Source organism: Eublepharis macularius, chromosome 12, assembly GCF_028583425.1.
Source record: "Eublepharis macularius isolate TG4126 chromosome 12, MPM_Emac_v1.0, whole genome shotgun sequence".
Lineage (NCBI taxonomy): Eukaryota > Metazoa > Chordata > Lepidosauria > Squamata > Eublepharidae > Eublepharis > Eublepharis macularius.
The window spans coordinates 30,522,250-30,546,775 of record NC_072801.1 but is presented as its reverse complement, the minus strand read 5'-3'; the positions used below and the strand labels follow the sequence as shown (position 1 = coordinate 30,546,775).

At 44.8% G+C, this 24,526-nt stretch overlaps 2 protein-coding genes across 2 annotated transcripts in view; one reads left to right on the top strand and one right to left on the bottom strand.

Annotated features, from left to right (window-relative positions):
• Positions 1 to 3,945: 3,945 nt before the first annotated feature.
• On the bottom strand, positions 3,946 to 8,892 carry MRPL35 (mitochondrial ribosomal protein L35). Its single transcript, XM_054994624.1, has 4 exons — positions 8,472 to 8,892; positions 6,749 to 6,932; positions 5,278 to 5,422; positions 3,946 to 4,544 (listed from the first exon to the last, which is right to left on the bottom strand). Exons 1-4 carry the CDS (start codon positions 8,503 to 8,505, stop codon positions 4,356 to 4,358), a joined length of 552 nt encoding a protein of 183 aa, XP_054850599.1. The 5' UTR covers positions 8,506 to 8,892; the 3' UTR covers positions 3,946 to 4,355.
• Positions 8,893 to 13,224: 4,332 nt separating this feature from the next.
• The window catches only part of IMMT (inner membrane mitochondrial protein), a 37,429-nt gene continuing 26,127 nt past the window's right edge, over positions 13,225 to 24,526 (top strand). The window contains exons 1-3 of the mRNA XM_054992904.1: positions 13,225 to 13,439; positions 18,130 to 18,200; positions 19,691 to 19,880. Of these exons, the coding sequence (XP_054848879.1) occupies positions 13,398 to 13,439; positions 18,130 to 18,200; positions 19,691 to 19,880 (303 nt within the window). The 5' untranslated portion in view covers positions 13,225 to 13,397. The remainder of the gene's footprint in view (positions 13,440 to 18,129; positions 18,201 to 19,690; positions 19,881 to 24,526) is intronic.

The window sequence follows — 24,526 nt, the reverse complement described above, 5'->3', positions numbered from 1 at the left end:
CTTTGAAATAATATGTGTGCTTACGTGGTGCTCTTCTAGACAGATTAGTGCCCGCTCAGAGTGGTGAACAAAATCAGTGTTATTAATATCCCCACAATATAGCTGGAGAGCTAGGGCTGAGACGAGTAGCTTACCCAAGGCCACCTAATGAGCTCATGGCAACAGTGGGATTCAAACCACTAGAGTGCTGATTTACAGCCCAGCCACTTAACCACTATGCTACAGCAGCTCTTTAATATAAATTAATATAGAAGACTAAAAAATAGACTACAGAGAGTAAATACAATCATAACTAACGAAGTAAAATATTTAAAGAATCTAATGAACTGAAAGCTTATAAAATTTGGGTATATACCTCTATTTTATTGCATGAATGCAAATTAAAGAGAACTTTGATGCCTTGTTTGTGAAAATTATAAAAATATATTGGAAGTGGAAATAGTTTTATTTCTACATTATTTTAAAAAGGCAGAACACTGGGGAAAATGCTGGATATTGAGCCAGTGTGGTATAGTGGATACAGTGTTAGACAAGGCTCTGGAAGAGTCAAATTCAGATCGTCCTGCTGTTAAGAAGCTCACGGAGTGACCTTAGATCACAGTCTCTGTCTGTCTCTTAGCCTAACCTACCTCACAAGGTTATTGCGAGATTAAATAAAATAGGGGAGAACCATGTATGCCATGCTGAACTCCCTGGAGGATGGGTGGGATAAAAATATACTAAATAATAGCAGTGGAATGCTTCCTGGCCAACTTCTTACCGTCTTCAAACTATATTCTACATATTTTTAAGGAGCTGATGTAATAAGGTACTTGTGATTTTTTAATGTTTATTTTGCATATCACACACACTTTAAAATTGTAACAAACACTGTATTTTGAAAAGTGACACATACTAATGGCCAATATCTGAGGTTGCTTAATAGCGTTTCTTTCCTATGATTAATAGCAGGGCCATGTTAGCATGGAAGATGTAATAATGCATAGAAAAAACTAAACATTTATGACAGTATTCTGGAGAATGATGTTTTGCTGATTGTGTTTTATTGCTTCATACACATCTTGAAAATAAAAATATCAAAAAAAAAATCTTTTAAAAGTAAGTATTTAGCATTACTTTGAATATTGTACTATGTAGTATCATTATCCTTGAAGTTTTGTCTCCATAGCATTAATCATGGCCCTTTTCACACTACTTACCTGCTCCCGGAACGTTGCGAAACATCTCGCAAAAACCGCAGAAGATAGCGTCTTCTCACGAGTTTTGCGCGATATTGTGCAAAACTCTTGTGAGAAGACGCTATCTTCCGCTTTTTTTGCGTGATGTTTCGCAACGTTCTGGGAGCAGGTAAGTAGTGTGAAAAGGGCCCATGTTAAACTAACACAAACATGAATACCAGAGCAACTCTTGAAATTATTTGGCTCCTGCAGTGTTGGAAGAAATGAAACTCTGTATTGTTGGGTAGCTTAATATACTGATTAACTGATGGTGTCATGGTACTTGTATTTTACTAAACTGAGTAATCTCTGCTATGGACTAAAAATTGCTGTTTGTGACAGAGACCCATTAAGAAGGCTTCTACAATTTGATATGAGTAACACTAGGAGACAAACATTTGCTTGGTCTTAGGTCTAGGAGTCTAAAGTCAATTTACCAGCTTAAATGATGCACAGTCTTGGCTTTGAAGTATCTAGTGAAGTATGGAAATACGTTTTTCTCATGACTCTTGCTTGTCAGCCTCTTATATTAGAAAAGAACATGCAGAAAATGGTTCATCTGCGGCACCTCTCTCTGTACAGGCTTATGTTAATCCACCACTCTTGTACAGGTCGGTGTTGGGTTTTGTAAATCTTCTCACACTGACTTCCTTCATATGTGGTGGTCATGTCAGAGAGCACAGCACTTTCTGAAAGCGATTGCATCAACAATCAATAACGTTTTTGCTATGGTTCTATTCATACCAGTGCTACTGTTACTGTTGCCAAGATTAGTTATGGTGTATTGTCGAAGGCTTTCACGGCCGGAGAACGATGGTTGTTGTGGGTTTTCCGGGCTGTATTGCCGTGGTCTTGGCATTGTAGTTCCTGACGTTTCGCCAGCAGCTGTGGCTGGCATCTTCAGAGGTGTAGCACCAAAAGACAGAGACACTGAGAGATCTCTGTCTTTTGGTGCTACACCTCTGAAGATGCCAGCCACAGCTGCTGGCGAAACGTCAGGAACTACAATGCCAAGACCACGGCAATACAGCCCGGAAAACCCACAACAACCATCATTAGTTATGGTACTGAATTTAAGAACTGCTGCAATGTTAATTTTTGCCAGAAATCAGATAAACACATAAAGCTGCTTTATACTGAATCAGACCATTAATCCATCAAGGTCAGTATTGTCTACACCGACAGGTAGCAGCTTTCCAGGGTCTCAAGCCGAGGTCCTTCACATTACCTAATACCTGGTCCTTTTATCTGGAGGTGCCAGGCATTGAACCTGGGATACTCTACCACTGAGCTGCAGTCCCCATCTCCTATTACTCCTACAATTTGGCAATTATTTGAAAAAATTAAAGATTTGTATTCTCTGATTAGACTTACTGCTTATCAACGATGATGTTGTGAAGTTAGAGTCTCTGTGGAAACCTTCTGTATTGCTGCAGAATTAGATTGTTAATCTCCAGTTGAGATGGTGTCAATGACAGCCTGTTTTCTCTTTAACAAAAAAGTAACAATAATTTTCTTTCATTGTAGGTAGGACTTGCTTATATTTATAGTTTGCTTGTTTCACTGAACCATGAGGTTATATATTGTTATAGTTTGCTTATCTTGCTGATCTCTTTGATCTTTCTATTATACAAAAAGATTATTAGTTTAATTTAATTTATTAGATTTCTTACCTGCTGTCCCTGCAAGTGAGCTCGGGGGGGGGGGGTCCCCCCCCACAGGACCCTAGTCTCAACAGAGAAAGAGTTCCACCTGGCCCTAGTTGAGGCTAGGTGAATGTCCTCAGGGTCGAGGTTCAACAGAAGATGTTTGTTGGCTGAACAAAGTGCCCTCCGAGGAACATATGGCAAGAGGCAGACCTGAAGGTATGTTGGTCCCAGTCCATTAAGGGCTTTAAACGTCTTAAGTCAATACCTTAAACTTGATCCAGAACTCAACTTGGAGCCAGTGCAGCTGACACAGGACAGGTCATGTGTGTCCTAACTGGAGTTCTGGTAAAGATACATGCCACATGGAGTTCTGGACCAGCTGTAACTTCTGGATCAGCCTTAAGGGCAGCCCTGCATAGAGCTAGTTACAGTAATCTAGCCTGGAGATTACTGTAGCTAGGTCGCCGGTTGAGAGGTAGGGAACAAGCTGCTTGATCTGATGCAGATAGAAAATGCAGATCTGGCAACTGCCATGACCTGGACTTTCATTGAGAGGCAACCAGGACCATGACCAGGCGTAGGTGCCAGCAGTGCCCCATCCAGGGCCACGAGCCATATTCCCAAGCCCGTTGACCTATGGCCTAGGTACAGGACCTCCGTTTTTTTAGGGTTCAACTTCAAGTGACTCTGCTTCAACCACCCAATCACAGCCTCCAAAGCCCTGGCCAGAGTATCTGACGTGGCATTTGGTTGACCATCTAACAGCAGATATAACTCGGTATCATTTGCATATTAATTATTGTGTCTTATTGTATACACATATGAAAGACAAAATCAGTCTGTAGCTAGGCACTCAGTAGGCTGGAGCTAGCCAGATTTTTCATTTAATCTTGCCCATTCTCCTCCTTAGTATACCCCTGTCCCATATTTTTTGTACTTTTATACATGCAGAAGCTATGATTCCCAGCATAGCTTGCTTGAGAATTTTTAATATCAGATATTGTCAAGGATTCACAGTATAATTCTTGCCATTTCAAAGTAACAATCACAAAAAAGTTTTAAGAATTATACTAAGCATCTGTAGAACTTTGAAGGCTTTATTGAAAACAACTGATGAAACTAGATGTTGAAATTTTGCAACTCTACTGAACATTAGGATTTAGCAAGGCTACAATTTCCATTTTGTACAGTTAAGATTTCAGGACAGCTGTGAATATTTAAAACCACTTTGAATAATATAATTCACACTGCCTGTCAAAAAGCCTGTCCAAGAGAAATATAATACACATTAATCAGCAGTTATTAACCTTTGCTAACAAAATACATCCATCAGCTATAAATTAAAACTTAAATACAACTAATAGTCTGATTTGCATAAGTATTTTAATGAAAATTTTGTATCTGCTTGTATGGAAATGTGATCAATATGAACTATTTCTGGATTAACATACAAAGAACTTGTCATATGAAATGATATACATTTGACAGTTTAGAAATGAAGATTTGTTCGGTCGTGGTATTTCTGGAATGGATCATTGGTATACCAGTTTCTTCTCTTCCAAAAGGAAGTGGTCATTTTATCAAGGAGCTTGGACTGGGTTTTATTGCAAAATACTTGTTCCCTCAAGCGACGTTTCCGTCTAGCAGTTTTTTTCCACAGACTTTTCTTATAACCAGCCTGTTAGCAAACAGCAAAGAACTCTTAAGTCATACTAAAACAGATTATTGTCACAAAACAGATAAATATGCCTTAGCCAAGCAGATCTTCATGGCCTTGGTCATTCCTGTCTACAGTATCACCTTTCTTCCTATGCTCTGCCACAGCAGCTTCGCTCATCTGAACAGGTGCCACGATACAAATGGGCAAATCAATTGCTCATACACATACATTCTCTGTGGTGGCCCCCATCCTATAGAATGGCCTGCCTGATGATGTTAAAAGGGCTCACTCTCTCGGCTTTCCACAAACTATGCAAAACTGAATTATGAAGGAGAGCTTTTTTTTACACAGGTTATAGGGTGTTGCTATGGGTCAGAGATGCTTTGGTAAAGGGACAGGGACTGTAAACTGTACTACTGCGTACCGTCTGTTGCTATAAATATGCTCCTACTGGGAAGTTTCCATATAATTTGTCATATCAAATTACTTATGTTTTGTTTTAGCTCTGTATTCAGATTTATGCTTGTTTTCAAATTTCTGCAATCTATACCCTATTGTATAGTTTACTGAACTTCCCAACCTTTGATCATATTGACTTACACTGTGTAATCTGCCTTAAGTCTAAGTGAAAAAGGTAGATGATAAATAACATAAATAAAAATAAAATTAATATAGCCATTTCCTAATGCCCTCTCTCATCTCCACATAATATGCAGCTAAGACAAACCCCATAAATAAGAGAAAATATTACCTTTCTCCTCAGCCAAAGGCCACAGTGCAATCTGAGAAATCTATGAACCACAGCTTTTACAGTTTTCCTTTTTCCTTTTCGTTTGCTGAATTTGGTAACAGTCCTTACTTGCTGATGAAGGATACTTGGTAGCAGGGGTCTGATGCTGAATTTGATAAATCAAGAAGATATGAAATCAAAACTGATAAGACAATATGATAAATTTCTATCTCAACAATACAAAAGTTGTATGTTAATTTCCTCAAGAGAAACTGAAAATACTATATAGGGCAGGCACCATTTACCAGAGCAATCACACTCAAACTGGATAAGCGATTGCTACAAATGGAAGCAAAGATGTAGAATTTAAATGGGAGGTAGGCGTATGTTGAATATTCTTATAATAACAATGCTGTCAGTGCTAACCAGGGCTCATTTGGAGGGGGAATGCGCGGGAATGCAGTTCTGGCAGTTCCCCCGAAAGGTCACTGTCAGGTGGCCCCCGCCCACCTGACTTTTGTCCATTTGGGGTGGGGAACCCTCCCCTGCCCGGCACCAACCTGATCCAGCCCATTTCGGCCCCAATCCGGGCCCAAAATGGCCATTTTGGGCCCATTTCCGCCGGGATCGGGGCTGAAATGGCTGGGATCAGGGGCCATTTTGGGCCCGTTTTGGCCTGGACTGGGGCCAAAACAGCCCTGATTGGGCCACTGCCAGGTGGGGGAACACTCCCCTGTCTGGCAGGAACCAAATCCCGTCCATTTCGGGCCCGATCAAATCAATTATGCTAATGACACACTTCCAGTGATGGCAAGGGGCATGGCATATGCTAATGAGTTATGCTAATGAGTTCCTGCAGCTCTTTTTCTACGAAATGACCCCTGGTCATTTCCCTGTATTTCTTCATTTCCCTGTATTTTGACATACAGACCAAGGCATGGGTATAGCCGTATGTTTTTATTAAGAACAGTAAGGGTTTTCACTAGCATTCCCTTTTTAACACTAATTAAGAGGCAATGGCAGCGGACAAGGAAGCTGGAGAAGAACTGGAGCACTTACTGTAGTTAAGTGCAACTGCAAACATCTTCCTACATTTTACATTTAATCTACATCTTAGTAATATTTGGATACATGTTTTTTAACCAATATCACAAACCAAAGACTGGCTCCTGCAGAGTTAGGCTTGGCTAAAAAGCAAAAATGAAGGGTGTGTGTGTTATTTATTCACTTTCACTGCCTTTCTCCTCAGTGGAGTCCCAAATAGGCTTACATTGTTCTCCTGTCCTTCATTTTATCCTCACAACAAGCTTGTAGTTTAGGCTGAGAGTGTGCGACTAGCTGAAGGTAATCCAACAACCTTCCATAGCAGAGCAGGGATTTGAACCTGGGTCTTTCAGATCCTAGTTCACTACTCTGAGCACGATACTACACGACACTAAGCCAAAATCCTCATGATAAATTATAAAACCTGTTTAAAAACCTTTTTGCTTACCTGTTCAAAATTGAGACTGAATGTCCACAAGGAATGTTGCCGATAGACAGAATAGGTTTTTGAGCAGACATTGCCAATGACAGCCCCGGCTTGAGATAAAGTGTAGACAGCCCAGAAATTGGGTGGGCACTGCAAGTGCCATTAAAGGCCAAAGGGACGAAAGAACGGAAAGATCTCAAAAAGCCTGGGGAAAGAAGAGGGAAAAACTGTGAGAAGGGAGTAAAGCAGGCTCCAAGGAGCCAGGGACAGGCTGCAACCTGGCTTCTCTCCATTTGATTTGATGACACAAATAAGCAGCCATCCAAGAACGTTGACCATTAAGGGGCAGAGAGCTATGCCTGACCACACAGAAATGGCTCCTCCAATCCAGAGTGGGAGCTAGGACAGTTATAGCTTTTTACTGCTAGTGGTGTAGTATAGTCAATTAGGTGAATTCATAAATTGATTTTCTATTTGGATTATGTATTTGTGGCTCTTTCCCCCTCTTTATAATAAGTAAAACATGTTCTTACTGTCGAACTGGTCTAATATTACATTAGCAGTAGCATCCATTCATTACTAACTTCATGAAACAATGAATCTTTAGAAATGAAAATTTCTTACCTTATATTTTTGGCAGTCACCAAATACTATAGTACAAAGCCACATTAACCCAACGACCGTACTTCTTCATTATTGTTACCACAAAACCTAATCCTAAACTCTGCACACTTTATTGTCTTTTTTAAAGCTATAATTAAAGTGTTGTAATGTATATATAACTACGAGGTCATCCTAGGTGTCAAAAAAAGATAACCTCTCTCTCTCATCTAAATAGATACCCTCCCACCCTCTGGTAAATATTCACATGAAAATCCATCAGTCTGCTCCCATTCATAGGGACAAGCTAACCATGTTGCCAACTTCCAGGCAGGCCCTGGAGTTCTCCTGGAATTATAACCAGCCTACAGAAATCAGTTTCCTTGGAGAAAATGGCAGCTTCAGAGGGCAGGCTCTATGGCACCACATCTCTGCTGAGCTCCCTCCACTCTCCAAACTGTCCCCAGGAAGATCCAAGCCCAGCGTTCCTGATCCTACCGAGCACCATCTGCTTCCGAACATTTCTCATTCAAAAACATGGACACACTCGTGTACACATCCCATCTTTTCTCACATTACAGTCACAGCCCGAGTAAAAGCCCAAACTTTATATATTGCTGAGATCATTTATATGTTACCCTTTATTCATACACAATTAATTTTCTACACCACATAAAACAGCCAATAAAAGAGAAGGCCGGTAAAGAGCAGTCTTACATCGCCAAGGGTTCAAACGTCCCTTACTACGCAAATGCAGCGCATGAAATGGCAACGCACAGAGATGCACGCTACTATAGATGCACGCTCGTGAGAATGCGCGCCAGACTCGGGGAAGGAAAACTTCCGCTGCAAGAGGCTCAGAATTTACTAGAAATCATCCCGACGACCCTGCAAACATACAATACTTCCTCCGCCTTTTCATGATCAACCTCCCCCCGCCCCCCATCGGAATCGCGCTCAACCTGGAAAGAAAACTTCGGACATAGTGTAGGTCACGGGGTCTCTCCGCGCCTCGCGCTTCTCTGGGCCAGGCTTCCCGCTAGCAGCTGAGTCAAAGGGAGCTGCTGAGCTACGGGTCAAACGACCGGGGTGGCCCGAATTTGCGTCGCCAAGGTCAGATTAAGCGGTACTCAAAACGACTTACCTGCAGCGCTACGGCTCAGCGCTGCCGCCGCCATCTTGTTTTCTCCCTTCGGGCTTCACCGGTCGCCCTACGGCAAGTCGCAAAGGACAAAGCAGATGAGACCGCGGTGTCTTCGCCCGTCTTTGGTCGGCCGAGTAGTTGGGCTTGGGCTGTTGCCGCTCCTGTATGTGTAGTCCATGGGATTCTTGCGGGACACCACCAGGCTATAAGGTCGGATCATGAACCCCGTACCGGCTCGCCTTTTTGCTGCTTCTGTGTGTGGGCGGAGGTCTCTCTTCATTACTTTACCCTGGGTAGAGTGGATAGGAACCCCCGCTTTGCCACGGAAACTCACTGGGCGACGCTTGGGACACACGCAACCTCACACGGTTGTTGTTGAGGATAAACTGGAAGAGAGGAGAATGATGTAAGCCACTTTGAGCCCCCACTGGGGAGAAAAGGGGGGATACATAAAGTAAATAAACAATAATAGCCTCACGTCTTCAAGCAGCCTGCAGTACCAGGCCATTGCAATCCGATTGCTTGCTGTGTGTCTCTGTGCAGCTTGCTTTTAATCAAAGAAAGAAAGAAAGAAAGAACAGGAAGGAGGTCGGTCAATGGCTGTTAGCCGTAAGAGCCACATACTGTCATGTTCTTTAGCAGGGGCACCCACTGTGGCACTGACCAAGTGCTTTTAGAAAGTGGTCTGGACCACCTGTTTTTGCCCAGCAGGGCTTTCGAGTGACTGTGCTAGCATAACCTGGGGGGGAAGTAGTTTTGTCCAAGGGAAATCCACTTTCCCCGGAAAGAATCCCCTGCGGGTTTTGAGAGACCTCTCCCTCCTCAACTGCCACCTTCTGGTTACCCTGCTTTCTAGACTGATGGCATGAGGACCATAAAACAGGGATCTTTGGTAACACTGACCACAGCAAAGAATTCAGTCATCTCTTTATAGCTTAAACATTAGCATGATGCTAGAGAGTAAACAGGCTACAGAACTATTCAGTTACTGTTCAGTTCAAGGTTTTGACTATCACATTCAAAGCCCCTTATGGCCTTGGACCCTCATAACTGTGCAACCACATTTCTCCCTGTGTTCTGCCATGGCAACTTTGCCATCTGAACAGGGCTTTCTGCAGATACCACCTTGCAGTTGGGCAAACTCAACAGCTGCCCACACACCTACTTTCTCTGTGGTAGCCCCCAACTTATGGAATGGCCTGCTTGAGGAGGTCAGGAAAGTTTCTACTGTCCTGGCTTTCTGCAAACTATGCAAAATTGTTCAGGAGGACTTTCTAGTCAGATTATATTACTGTGTCATAAGAACTAGCTCACAGCGACTCCTCAGTAAGAGAGTGGTATGCTATTGAGTACTGTCTGCTGATGTAGATATGTTCCTACTGGGCAGTTTCCATATTGTCAAAGATGTCATGTTGATTAGTTATGCTTGATTTCAGAACCGGTTTCATCTCTGTGTTTGGATTTATGCTTGTTTCCACATTTTCTGCAACCATACCCTATTGTATCTGTTCCTTAAAAGTCCTAGCTGTTGATCATATTATAAGCCAGTGATTCATGCTACAGCCACCTCTCGTCTAGACTACTGTAACTCGCACTATGTAGTGCTACCCTTGAAGGTGCTTCAATCCCAGCTTGACTGAGTCAAATTTACATATGAATTCCAATTCAGCGGCTTCCCGTTGGATTTTGGTTTTGAAAGGTTTCTGTTGAACTACAGTGACCTTTAAGTCCTTGATGGAATGTCCTGGTAGATTGAAGTGTTCTCCCACTGTTTTCTGGATGTTGCCATTTTTAATGTCAGATTTGTGTCCATTTATTCTTTTGTGCAGAGGTTGGCTGGTTTGTCCAATGTACAGAGCAGATGGACATTGTTGGCACATGAGGGCATATATTACATTGGAGGATGAGCAGTTGTAAGAGCCAGAGACAGTGTAGTTGACACCATTGGGTCCTGTAATTGTAATACATTAAAAATGGCAACATCCAGAAACCAAAATCCAACGGGAAGCTGCTGAATTGGAATTCATATGTAAATTTGACTCAGTCAAGCTGGGATTGAATAGAGACTATGAATGGTTATCTCATTATCAGAAGTAACTGACTTCCTGAACAGAAGCAAACTGATCTCCATATCAGAAGCTACTGTTTGCATCTACTCCTCCCTCCCCTCTCCACCTATATATCTGACCAGTTTCTTCTTGCCCTCCATGCATCTGACGAAGAGAACTGTGATTCTCGAAAGCTTATGCTACAATAAAGTTGGTTAGTCTTAAAGGTGCTACTGGATTCTTTTTGATTTTGCTGCTACAGACTAACATGGCTAACTCCTCTGCTAGTGGTGATATTGTATTGACTAGCACTGTGTAATCTGCCTTGAGTCTAAGTGAGAAAGGCAAACTATAATAACAAACAATGGTGCAGAGACTAATAGAAGAAATTAAACAGAGTTTTAACTTGGAACTTACAGTAGATACGAATTTGATCTCTGCTCCCCACAGGAAGATTTAAATTGGTGTATGTGTAAACAGGATGCTGTCCTTTGCATGGTTACTTTCCACAGTTGAGATGTCCACACTCAGGACACAATCTGTTGTTCTGTCTGGCTGCTCGCTGGCCCAAATGCAGTGCACCAGCACATCATTCAGGACTGGGGCATTTACCAGCCCCACCTGATCCCCTTCGTGCTGGGCTTTTGGCTTTCAGTGGGTCTGATTGTCTTGCCTGCCAATGGGCTTGGCTCATCCCCCATCAGTTACCAGTCATGGAGGGTGCCACCTAGACCCACGAACAGAAATACTGTGTGTTAACAATGGATTGCAAAGGGATAGCCACCTTCTCCTGCCCCTTGTAATGTTCCCCCTTAAGTAGAATTCCCAGTTTGATCTCCACATATCTGAAGAAGCGAGCTATGACAAAAGCTCATACTGAAATAAGTGTTTAATCTTTAAGGTACCAATGAAGTTTTATTTTTCCTTAAAGTTTAACAATATATGAGCTTTCATGAGTCGCAGTTCACTTTAGATAGGTATGGTTCATTAACAATTGAGCCTGCTTGTTTGTTTCTTCATTTGGCATATATTTTGAAGATAAGTATTATATGTATTGTAAATAGTTTACATATTTCAGTTCTGTAATGGGCAATGTAAATGAGTATTCTAGTTCATCCACAAATGATGGTTCAAGGGGTGGTGGTGGTTTGGTGTGTTGAGTTTCCAAACTTACTCCTGCAACATAGTCCACCATTATTGTTTGAAGATGGTGACCTGCAAGGTGGCCACAACTACTCTACATCACAGGTGGACCCAATCTTTTTGTCTCTGCAGGCACATTTAGAATTCTGAAACAGGGTGGTGGACACAGCCACAAAATGGCAGAGGGGGTTTATGTATAACTCTGATAGAGGCTCTTCAACATTTGAAGCAGAAGTTTTGTTTAATGGCGATAGTAGGAGTCTGCACGCTCTTTCTCTTGCACACACAGGAAGCCCAAGTGTGGGGGAGAGGAGGGATAATAAAAAAAAATACATTGGAGAGAGAATAAAACCAAAAATGTGATGGCAGCTGCACAATCATATTTCTAATGCCCAGAGGTCCTGCCAGGCAAGAGATTTATTGGGCCCCCGCCTCCTTTCTAAAAATACTTTGTTGGGTTCCAGGTTGGGGAACTCTGTTGAATCATGACCTCCACACATCAGATGGAGGCTGAGATTGGCAGAGAATGGCTTACAATGGCTCTCTCAAGGAGTGTAACATCTCCTTTATCTATATGATGGGAGAAATACAGCACCACCAATCCACATCACAGTGGAGAAACTTTAAGTGAAACATTCAACATTCAAAAGAAGCCGACAAGCAGTAAACGCTGGTTCTTGAACAATACTGATTTTGCCACTGATTTCTAAAGTGCCCTTAATTTTGTCAGTACCAGTTTTGCCAGCCTATGGGCATTACTGAAGTGTACTTCGTGGCAGCCTGATTCCTCCTCATTTGGTTGGATCGGGGAGTTCAATCCGTTATTAAGGGCTCTGGGAAGTTATTTGAGTACAACTTGGCTCTCTCTCCTATTGGTAGCTGCATTATCGCCTTTGCTCTGCCATTTGTTTTCACTTAAGAGAGTACTGATATGGATCTACAGGTTACATTTAAGACTGATGACCAGAGGACTCCCAGGCATAAGATAGCTGACTTTGAAAGCCTATGAAGAGTTACTCAGGTCTAAGCTCATTGGTTTCAATGGGCTTAGATTGGAGTAACTCCGCAAGATTGCACTGATTGTTTTCTGGAAAGGCAGAGTCCAGTAGCACCTTTAAGATTGTATCTGATGAAGAGAACTGTAGTTCTCGAAAGCTTACTCTACAGTAAAGTTGGTCAGTCTTAAAGGTGCCACTGGACTCTGCCATTTTGCCACTACAGACTAACGCTGCTAACTCATCTGAATCTATTTTCTGGAAAGGCAATTCTACAAGGATGGGGGGAGCCCCATCTCAATCCAAGGTATGAGAGGCGGCTCTTTAGAATGCAGTTCCTTAGAAGGACTAGAAGCCCCTATGCAATCACGTATTAAAGGTGACCTGTACCGCACAATTCCAAAAAAAACTACCAAACAGAAGCTTGCCTTTCCACGTTCCCGGAACTCATTTTATACGCCCCTTCACTTTCGCGCAGGCGCACTGTGCGCCTAGCCGACTTCTGGGGCGTGGCTCCAGACTCCACCCTCACCCACAGACAGTTTCTTTTCCTATTGGTCCTCGCGCCGATACACGATATATGCTCCTTCTTTCCCCTGCGCGGATTGGCCAGCGTTCCCGCCTTTCCCTTCCGAGCTCCGGCCACAGCGGCTGTTGCGCATGCGCTCTGAGGGAGGCAGGCAGGAAAGCGGTGTCAGTTGCGCTTCGCCGCGGAATCTCCGCCTCCCTCCTCCGCGATCATGTTGCGAGTCTGTCAGCGGCTGCGGGGCACGGGGGTCCAGGTGAGAACTTAAGGGCAGCGGGGCTGAGCCTTCTCGTCAGAATCAGCGGCGGGCGGGCGGGTGTAGACCGGTCTTCGAGCTGACCTCTGCGTCCTTTGCGCGGGTGGGAGACAGCCGCGCTGCCTGTGCTGCCCGTGTGCTGAGAGATAGGAGCGCCGACCAATCAGGAGGCGTGTGGGCGGGACCAAGGGTGTTTTTCCCTCCCGTGAGGATTCGCGGACTGCCTTGAGTGGAGGAGGAACCCACCCCGCCCGTCCGCGCGGTCTCTCTTCACTGTTGCGTGGAGGCGGCGCTTGGAGGGGATTGGCTCGCGCGCCTCTTTCCGGCCGCTCAAGGTCTGCTGGGCCGCGGGCGCGTCTTGTAGGATTAGCGTCAGAGAGGGACGGCCTCAGATTTGCGACCCTCTTAAATGCCGGCCGAGGCGGAGGTGTGCTCGACAAGCCGCCGTCTCTTTGCCGGTTTTCTTCAGTGGAGAAATTGGGAATTCGGGGGGAGGGAGGGAGGGATGGAAAAGCTTTCTTCTTTTCTGGAGGAGTCAAATACTTTTTTAAAATGAACTTTTGAGCGGATTGTGTAGTGTAAAGATGTTTTATGCACGACAATCTATAGTATAGTGACTCCTTTGAGTATGGTAGACACACACAATATTTTCAAGGGATTCTTTTAAATGCGTCTAACTTGGACCACAGCTATGTTGTAATGGGTATGATAATACATTATTGAACGGTTCCTTTATGAAATTAATATCAGACACGATTCTTTCTGTTTGTATGAGACTGCTTCTATCGAAATAATGCTTTTGTTGTTTACTAACAAAATTATTGTGATATAGCAGGATTTGAGTCCAGTGGCACCTTAGAGACCAACAAGATTTTCAGGGCACAAGTTTTCGATGGTCTGAGCTACCTCCTTCTGATACCAGATACCTTCTTCAGCTATTTATGGTGCCACTCAACTCAAACCTCTTGTTCTACTGCAGACCAACACAGTCCCCCCGCCCCCCAGCCCAAACTATCCTTGTGTGATATCATTTCGGTTTCTTCCATATGGCAAAAGCTAAGATACATGAGCTAAGATACCATAATAGGGTGCAACACTTTGAAGCATTGTAGCAGTTGACACATTGAGTATACTGCTGCTTGAAGAAAACCAACACACATCTAATTTCTGTCCCTTCTCCCTGCTAAAAAAGATTTTTTCATGGTTTCAAGATTACAGGAAATTTAACATCTCTACATCTGACTGGACAGCCACTGGTTGGATATTTTTGAAGTGTTAACACAAAGCAGAAAAGATAGTGTTATCAACAAGTTTAATCCTGATGCCAATAACAAAAAAAGTTATTGTAAACAATGGGTTTTAATAAATTATAATTTTTAGTGATGCTGATTGAGATGTCTATGAATGACTCACTGATTCTTGCTTTTGGCTTCTATCTTGGAACACAGTTGCACTTTGCTAACAAATGAAACCATAATGAAAGTGGGGTGGTGGTAAGCTGCCAGCTCTGCAGTAGTAGTCTGACTTCATGGAATATTTGGTCTTCGATTGCAATCAAATATTAGGTGGACAGTCAATAATAATTGACCAGTCAGCTGACCTGGTAACTTCCACATATGTTTGCTCTTCATCAGGTGTTTAAAAACAATCCCAACACAATCCACAGGAAAATCAGATCATGGGCAGAATCCAAGACAGTTGATAGATGGAAGTCCATTAACTTCAGTGTACTAAAAGATTTGTGCTAGATTGCACCAAATAAATAAAAAAAAAAATCTTAGCTTTCCTTATCCTTTTCATTTTGCAGTATTCAATGTGGTTCACATTAAAATATATGCTTTCTAAGTGCTTCATAACTTCACACCTAAGTATAAGTAAGCTCACTATGGTTTGAGGCTTGTCAGCTGCTCTGCTTCTGTTTTCTGTATTATCTTTGCTTATTATATGAGTAAAGCATAGCAAAGTTCTAAGAACTTTCACACAGAAGACCTTGCATTTATTTACAATTTTTCAGTCACTTTAATAAAGGTAGTTAATTCAAAAAGCATTTTCTATGGTATAATACATAAAAGGAGGGGGGAAAGTAAATGTAGGTATTAACTTTTAAATAAAATATAATGGCTACATAATAACCAGGTGGATTAGCTGCTGCAGGAGACAGTTTTGTGTGGGGTGGGGGGGGGGGGAGAAGCCTAAAATCAGTTTTATCCTGGCTGGTGAATGCAGCCATGTGGAGTGGCTGCTAACGGAATGATTTGTGGGAGAAGATGAGTCACTGGCCAAGGATGGGGGGTTGTAGCTCTGTGGTAGAGCATCTGCTTGGCATGTTGAGTCTCCATCTCCTGTTAAAGGGATCAGGTAATAGGTGATGTGAAAGACTTCTGTCTATCTGAGACCTGCGAGAGTTGCTGCTAGTCGTGAGTAGTCATTAGTGACTGTGGTGAATCGATGGTCTGACTTTGTATGTCATAAAGCAGCTTTATGTGGTTCCTATCCCTGTACTGGCACATCCCTCTGAGAATACTTACTTACTATTTAAGTAAAAAAAAAACCCTTCAGTTTTGTATTTATGGAAAGCCAGGGGGAGTAGGAGCTTTCTTGACCTCTTCAGGTAGGTTGTTCCATAAGGTGGGTGCCACCACAGAGAATGCATGTCTACTGGCAGCTGTTGATTTTGCCCATGTGCAACATGGCACCTGCAGAAGGCATTGTTTAAATGAGCGAAGCCTGCATGGTGGAACATAGGGAGAGAGACAGTCTGATTGTTAAAATAATTCTTGTAACATTTCCCCTCTTTATTTCCCAGGCAGTTCAGCCCACAGTCCAGTTAATTATGGGTATTTGACTTTATCCAGATTTATTATAATTAACTTAAGTGGGACAGCATTCCTTGAAAATTAATGTAGCATGTTTGTGTTACAGCTGGGTTATATAATTAATTGTGGCAAGTGCCAAGGAAAATGACCATCTATATTAGATACAGATAGGAAAACAATTGTGAGCTAATCTCTTCAGTTTCTTATGATGATATAATTATTATGATAAAAGTGTGGCAATATACAAATATAGGGGTAACTATGGTTGTCATAATCACTAACATTAGTTTAACTTCTGCTCAGTTTCTCAGAATTCCCTTATTGCTTGGAAAAGAACCCTTTAATTGAATATTGCAGTCAGTATAGAAAGTTATTGGTAAAAAAGTGCACCATTGAATGGTGTAAAGTTACATATTAACAAGTAATAAAAACTTGATGGATATTTTCTGGAGATAAATGATAAATATAGGTTGGATCCAGACTACTTTTTTTGCTCAGTTTGGTGTAGTAGTTAAGAGCAGTGGGACTCTAATCTGGAGAACCGGATTTGATTCCCCACTCCTCCACTTAAAGCTAGCTGGGTGACCTTGGGTCAGTCACAGCTCTTCCAGACCTCTCAGTCCCACGTCACAGGGTGATTATTGTTCTGGGGATAATCATGGCATACTTTGTAAACTTCTCTGAGTGGGCATTAAGTTGTCATGAAGGACAGTATATAAATGGAATGTTATTATATTATTATCAATCTCAGTTATTTCTCTTCCTTGTTACTGTCCCCATTCTGTATGGCTTTTGTCCATGCAGGTTTATGTTCTGAAACATTGATTTTTGGTGGTCAAAGGAGGGTCCTTTCTCCTTTTTTCACAAGTACAAAAACTGATTGGAACCAACCATTTGGTTGTACTACCTCTGAGGATTGCTGAGTGATGCTACAGTGGTGATGGAAACTCCCGCCAAGTCATATCTGAATTATGGTGACCCCTGGTGGGGTTTTCACAGCAAGAGACTAACAGAGGTGGTTTGCCATTGCTTGCCTCTGCAACCCCGGTCTTTGTTGGAGGTCACCCATCTAATTACTAACCAAAGCTGACCCTGCTTCTGAGATCTGATGAGATCAGGCTCATCTGGGCTATCCAGATCAGGGTGATGCTACAGTAAAAACACTGAAAATCGTAGATACTGTAATGAAATTTTTAGGCTCCATGGTGACCTGCTGCCTGGAATTTGTTGAGCACTTTAATAACTGACAAACCCAGGACCTAGACCGTGTATCTTGTATATGTGTATACAACCAATTGATCAGATTTCATGCATTTGATGAGCTGGGTTTTCATCCACTTAAATTTATGCCGCAATAAATCTGTTACTTGTTAAAGTGCCACAATTTTCTGTAACTGAAGGTCAATCCAGACAAGACTGAGGTGCTGTTGGTCAATGGAGAAGTTGCTCGGGGACTGCAGAGTTAGCCTGTCCTGGACAGGGATGCACTTCCCCTGAAGGAGCAAGTTCATAGCTTGGTGGGCTGCTGAATCCTGGCGTATAGTTACAGGACCAGATCTCCTCTGTAGCTCATAATTTTATTAGCTTTGGCTGATAAAAGGATGCCTTCCAATCTACTGATGAGAAGACATCCCCATCCTAAGTTCGGTGTTTTGCTTCATTTTAAAATGTTCATTGTTCTGTGATTTTATATGCTGTGGTTGGAATTTTAGTACTGAGGTTAACAATTTTTAAGGTTTTTTTGTTTATGTTTTGTTTTGTAAGCTGCCTCAGGCATGTTCCCTGGAAATAATAACATAAAAATTTACTAAATAAATAAATGGATTTCAGGGCAGCCAATATTAACTAGCATCCTGTGTTGCATTTCTCTTTAGAATTGCCTATGTGGTAAAAGTTCATTCCAATTACATCTATGTCGCGGATATGCTACATCTAGAGAAAATGGGTATGTATTCATACTTGGCACTCTTTCTTTTTTTCATCTCAATGGAGTGTTTGTTCTGCTAGATTCAAAAGGCCATGGCTTGGTAGTGGAGCATTTGTTTTGCATGCAGAAGGTCCCAGGTTCGATCCCTGGCATCCCCAGGTTAAAAAGATCAGGTAGGGGGTTATGTGAAAGACTTCCATCCACGATCCTGGAGAGCAGCTGTCATAGACAAGGCTGACCTTGATAAACCAGTGGTCAGACTGGCTTGGTATATTAAGCAGCGTTGTGTGTGAGTATAAAAAGTTCGATACAAAGGCTCCATTCCATTAATGGCAAAGACTTCTTCTGGGGGAAGATGCATGTTCCGTTGGAGGAGGGCATCACTATTAGTGTGACAATCTCTGGAGTCAATCCAAAATATTTTGCTGTTTTTTTTAATAAATAGTGTGAATAAGAAGTAAAAAAAACCCATATAAACCAAACATGCATACCTGAGATAAAACCAGAACTAGTAACAACTTTTTTAGATATAAAAATACAATAAGATACTAAATCAAAGCTAACACTTTTCTGTTCTAATAAGTAACTGGGTGGATTGGATTGAATTAAGTTAAAATTTTTAAAAGATTAATTTATTATTTAAATAGTTCCTAATTAAAGTGCATAGTAATTGATTGCTATAACTATGAACTCATACTGATTTAAGACTGAATACAACCTTAGAGGTAGACTGACAGTGCAATCTTAAACACCATTCTTAAGTCCACTGAAGTAAATGGGCTTAGAAGGGTGTACCTTTGTAAATTTCGTAAATGTTTAATAGTTTACTGTTTTAGAAAGTTGTGTTTACGTAACATTACATGTTTTGGGGTAACTCACGGTTAATGACCCCAGCAGATGCTAGCTGGAAGCAATACTAGCAGGTGTCTGTTTTTCTGTTTTGTTTGCCTCTTTTCTTCGTTATAGCCCTTCCCTGGTCAACTCCTGTATCACAACAGTACAAATAATCGAGTAGTTCCTGGCTCAGTCCATGAGATGAAAGCTAAGGCACCATGTTCTTAGATTAGTAAGTAGAATCAAGGGTATTTATAGGAGAGAGCCAATTGCAGAGTGGAGGTAGTGGCCAAACCAGGCCTTGACAGATTTTCTTTGGACCTGGGAGCCAACCCAAAAACTTAGGAACCAGTCATTTTCCTGCCCTTGTGAAGAAACTTTACCTTACTGAAAGAACGACCGCCAGTTAAAAAAAATAGGTTGCTGCTTTGGTCCATAGCAAAATCCAAAACCAAAAGCCATGGAATAGCTTTTATTAAGTCCAACCATAATATGTATGCAGGAAGCATGAATTGTTTTTCCATTTGAGAACAAAGTTATCCTGACTGTTTGAAGCAAGTAAAAAACTGTTGAGAGTCGACTACCTCATTATAATGAAATTGTTTAAATGTTTCACTGCTGTTGTGGTTTTGATAGTTATATAAAATTTCATGAATTGTTTTATTCTTAAACAGTGTTTCTGTAGGTAAAATCATTGGAGGGAGTATCTTGTTTGTCAGTGGAGGACTAGGAGGAACCATTCTGTATGCGAACTATGACCCACGTTTTCGAGAAAATGTGGAGAAGACTGTCCCTGTTTCCAGTAAGCTCTTTGAAATGGTCCTTGGTCCCTCTTCTTATAGTATTCCAGCATCAAAGAAGCCTGTAAGTTTCTTCTTTTTCATTTTTATTGTTCAATAATACATGCATTTCCTCCAATTCGAAATTATGCTTTAGCTTTTGCAGTTTGTTGATACAATTCTGAACTGCAATTTGTTCAGAAAGCTGGCTGTTTCGTTCTCTTTCCTCAGGCTTTCCTAGCCATGAACTGGCTGTTTTGGTCGATTCTTGGTCTTAAACTTTCACAAGTAAAATCCAGTGATTCATAATGTTACAAAAATATGCAATCACTTTTGTAGGAAGGCTTAACAGTTGCTTCCTTTTGTTCCTTACCCTACTGTTACAATGATGTAACAGCATGTTCATCTTCGTTCTTCTGTGCCTCCACACATGGGACTGCGCAGGCGCAGGCCAGCCACCAGAGAATTTTCTAGAGCTTCCATGGCTCCGAAGGGGCCGTTTGTCGCGCGCCTCAGCGACCGTTTTCCCGCCCAAACGGTCACGTGATCCTCCAGCGACCAACGGCCCCTTCCCTCAGTTCTCTTCTTGCCGCCGCTTGGAGAGAACGTGAGCTTCGTTGCTCTGTGCTTTTTTGTGCTTCGTGCTTTATTCTGACTGATTGCTTGGCTTTTGACTTCGGACTTCGTGACCTCGACTATTCTTCGGATCTCGTTTTGGACTTTGTTGTGGACTCGGTAATTTGACTCGGACTGTTTTTGACCTTCCTTTCGCGTGCCCCTGAAGATGGCCTCAAAGGCTCTCTTCAAGCATTGCCTCCAATGCCACACTAAAATGGCCAAGACCGATGGTCATGAACTGTGCCTGTTTTGTTTGGGGGAGACCCATAATGTGTCGGCCTGTAAGATTTGCCAGGGCTTCACCAGCAAGGCCCGGCAGGAGCGCAAGGCCCGACTGAACTCCTCCCTGTGGCAGAAGGTCATGTCCGGAGGCGCTCCGTTGCCCTCCCCCAAGGCCGGCCCTAGCCCCTCTGCCGAACGGCATTCAAGAGCTGGCTCAGTGGCCTCCGCGAGGTCGGGGTCGAAACCGCGTCCCCCGAGTACCTCGGCGTCGAGAGCGGCCTCTCCAGCGCAGGGACCGGTGCGGCCGCCCCGTAGCGCGTCATCTACCAGGTCGGATCCGAGACCTACGTCGGAACCGAGGATCCTGGTACCGAGTCCCCGGTCGGAACCGACGTCCGGATCGGTTCTGATGAAGCCTAAGAGGTCGAAGCCGAGGTCCCCTTCGAAGGCGAGGAGCGTGTCGGTTCCGAGGTCTTCTTCGGAACCGGCGAAGAAGAAGAAGAAGACCAAGCATCATCGGTCGCCGCGTCCCGCTCCTCAGGAGGAGGTCATCGTGCTTCCTCACACGCCTTCCCCTCATCTGGGCTCCCCTGAGCCAGAAGGCATCTCCGTGCCGGTGCCGGATCCGATGGCCTTCGAGACGGTGCCCGCAGAATTCTCGTCGGGGCCGGAGCCGAGCCCGCACCGTCGGAGCCGACCATCGCTTGCCCTTCGGTCGCTGAGGCTGGAACCGAGCCCGTCTCCTCGTCAGAGCCGTCCGTCGCCTGTCCGTCCGTCTCCACCTCCGGTCGGTCGTGAGCGGCATGGTTCCGGGGACAGTGTCCGATCAGTCCGGTCCACTGCGTCCCGGCATCGACAGGCTTCCTACCTCCCCTCGCCATACCGTTGCCAATGGGAGGGGGCACCTGCGGGCTTCTCCGTGTCGGAACCGAGGCCTTCGACATCGAGGTCGGCGTGGGCTCCCCCTCCACTCCGGGCTCAGGAATCCGAGCTCGGTTCCGATGAGGAGGAAGTGGGGAGTTTTGGCTACCAGTCGGAGTCCTGGTCCGAACCATCGCCAGCTGAGGAGCTAGTGCCATCTGCGGACTCGCCATTCGAGGACCTCCGCATCTACGCCGACCAGATGGCAAGGATGGCCAAGGCTCTCGAGATGGATATCTCTTCAGCAGTCCCCCAGACCAAGGACAAGCTCCTCAAGCGTATCTATGGGGATAATCCGGCATACGTTGGCTTCCCCATGCTCGAGGGTATTGAGGAGATAGTGGAGAAGGTGTGGCAGGTGCCCTGTGATCAACCTCCAACATCCAAGCGCATCGAGCAGCTTTACAAGATCAAGCAGGGCACCTGGCCGGCGTTGGTGAGGCACCCTCCACCTTCCTCCTTGGTCACAGAGGAGTTCAACCCCCGACGATCGAGTCACTCCTCGGTGCCTGCCGATAAAGAGGGCAAGAAGCTTGATGCCATGGGCAGGCGCCAGTACATTGTAGCTTCACTGGGTCTGAGGATTGCCAACTACCAGACCATCATGGCAGGGTACCAACTGTACCTCTGGGAGAAGTTGGCATCCTATACCCGAGACCTCCCTCCTGAGCAGAAGGCTGTGGTGTCCCTGCTGCAAACAGAGGCTGTCCGGCTGTCTAAACAGCAAATGAACGCTGGGAGCCACGCTGCTGACACTGCTGCTAGAGGGATGGCGTCGGCGGTGGTCCTCAGGCGCCACTCTTGGTTGCGGTCGACGGCCCTGTCCCAAGAGGTGCGTTCCAGGGTGGAGAGCATGCCCTTTGAAGGGGACTCGCTGTTCTCCAAGTCCACCGACGAGACCCTGAAGAAGAAAAAGGAGGACAGGCAGACGGCGCGGTCTTTGGGTCTGGCTCCAGCGGACAAGCCCTCCTCCAGGTCACGGTACGCTCCCCGGTCTGGCCCTTACCATTACCAGGGCAGATACCAACATCAGCGGCCGGGCTACCAGCAGTATCCTGCCTACCAGCAGCGGCCTTACCCTCCCGCACAACAGCAGAGGAGGCGTCGGCCCTTCAAGCCTCGTCCGGCACAGCAATCGGCCCAGCAGAAAGATCAGCAGGGCGCCGGGAGGCAGTACTGACGGGTCACGCCAGCCGTATCCCCGGACTTTTCGGACAGACTGAGTCCACTCCTCTCTGAGTGGGAGTCAATAACATCTGACTCATGGGTCTTAACTATTGTTGAACTGGGATACGGGCTGGAGTTCGTTGAGCTGCCTAGATGCAGTTCACCCCTGACAGCTGTCAATAACACTATGGCCGAGCTGGATGCGGAGATCGTGTCGCTCTTGGCCAAGGGTGCTGTGGAAGAATTGCCCTTTGAGGATTCTGTAAAGGGTTTCTTCTCTAGGTTCTTCCTGGTCCCCAAGAAGGATGGGGGCTTACGTCCCATTTTAGATCTGAGGGGCCTTAATGCCTACCTCAAGGTGACCAAATTCAAAATGGTTACGTTGGCGGCTGTGATCGCCTTGCTGAAACAGGGAGATTGGTTTGCGGTTCTTGACTTAAAGGACGCATACTTTCACGTGGGCATACGGAAGGAGCACAGGAAATACCTGAGCTTTGTTTACCGGCAAAGGGTTTTCCGGTATAAGGTGCTCCCCTTTGGCCTGTCCACTGCCCCACGAGTGTTCACTAAATGTGTGGCCCCTGTGGTTTCCTTCCTACGGGAAGAAGGCTGTACCATCTTTCCATACCTCGATGACTGGCTCATCGTGGCTGACTCGGAGTCTAGGCTGGTGCAGGACATTGGCTTGGTACTTAGCACTTGCCAACGCCTGGGGCTCCTGGTGAACTTGGAGAAATCCAAACTGGTGCCCAACTGCAAGGTGTCCTACATTGGTGCACTGTTAGACTCTGTGGAGGGTAAGGCCCTGCTCCCCTTGGAGAGGGCTCGGTCCCTAAGGGGTCTAGTGTCCATGTTTAAAAGGAACCGATTCCAGTCTGTGCGCACTATCCAGTGCTTACTAGGGCATATGGCAGCGGCCACCTCTGTGGTGCCTTTCGCTAGGCTGCGTATGCGCCCTCTCCAGAACTGGTTTGTGCGGAGGTACGATGCTCTGCTGCACCCTCCGTCCCTCAAATTCTCTATCCCGAGGGTCATCCTCTCCTCCTTGGACTGGTGGCTGTCTGATGACAACTTGTTTAAAGGGACCCCTTTTGGGTATCAACACCATGACATCACGGTTACCACTGATGCCTCTCTGTTGGGATGGGGGGCTTACTGTGGTGATGTGTCTGTGCAAGATGTCTGGTCTGACAGGGAAAAGACCCTCCATATCAATGTGCTTGAACTAAGGGCCATTCGTTTCGCACTTGTGTCTCTTACAGCACTGCTGAGAAATCGTCAGGTGTTGGTGCAGACGGACAACACGACTGCCATGTACTACGTGAATCAGCAGGGGGGCACAGTGTCCATGGCCCTGTGCCGGGAAGCCACACTCACTTGGCAGTGGGCTATCAAGAACGGCGTGTCGCTCCGTGCTATACACGTGGCTGGGTCAGACAATGCCCGGGCAGATGCCCTCAGCAGGGTCCCTTTACTGGACCACGAGTGGGAACTGAACGTAGAGTGCGTTGGGCCGATCTTCCAGATGTGGGGTCATCCAGTGATAGACGTGTTCGCCACTGCGGCGACCACCAAGGCCCACACGTTCTGTTCCAGGGCAGGGAGCGACCCCCTCTCTATTGGGGATGCCTTCCAGTTTACGTGGACGCAGGGCTTGCACTACATGTTTCCTCCGTTCTCCTTGATTCCCAGGGTCCTGTGCAAGATAGAGGAGGACGGGACGGACTGCATCCTGGTGGCCCCCTTCTGGCCACGGCAGGTTTGGTTCCCGAAGCTCCTGCGGATGTCCCAACGGACATATGT

Bases quoted from the DNA above. Each gene is read 5' to 3' on its own strand.
- MRPL35 (XM_054994624.1), bottom strand. From the start codon at position 8,505: ATGGCGGCGGCAGCGCTGAGCCGTAGCGCTGCAG. The intron at 6,933-8,471 runs GTAAGTCGTTTT...TTCTTTCCCCAG, and splicing joins GCTGAGCCGTAGCGCTGCAG to GCTTTTTGAGATCTTTCCGT. The intron at 4,545-5,277 runs GTAATATTTTCT...GTTTGCTAACAG, and splicing joins GCCTTTGGCTGAGGAGAAAG to GCTGGTTATAAGAAAAGTCT.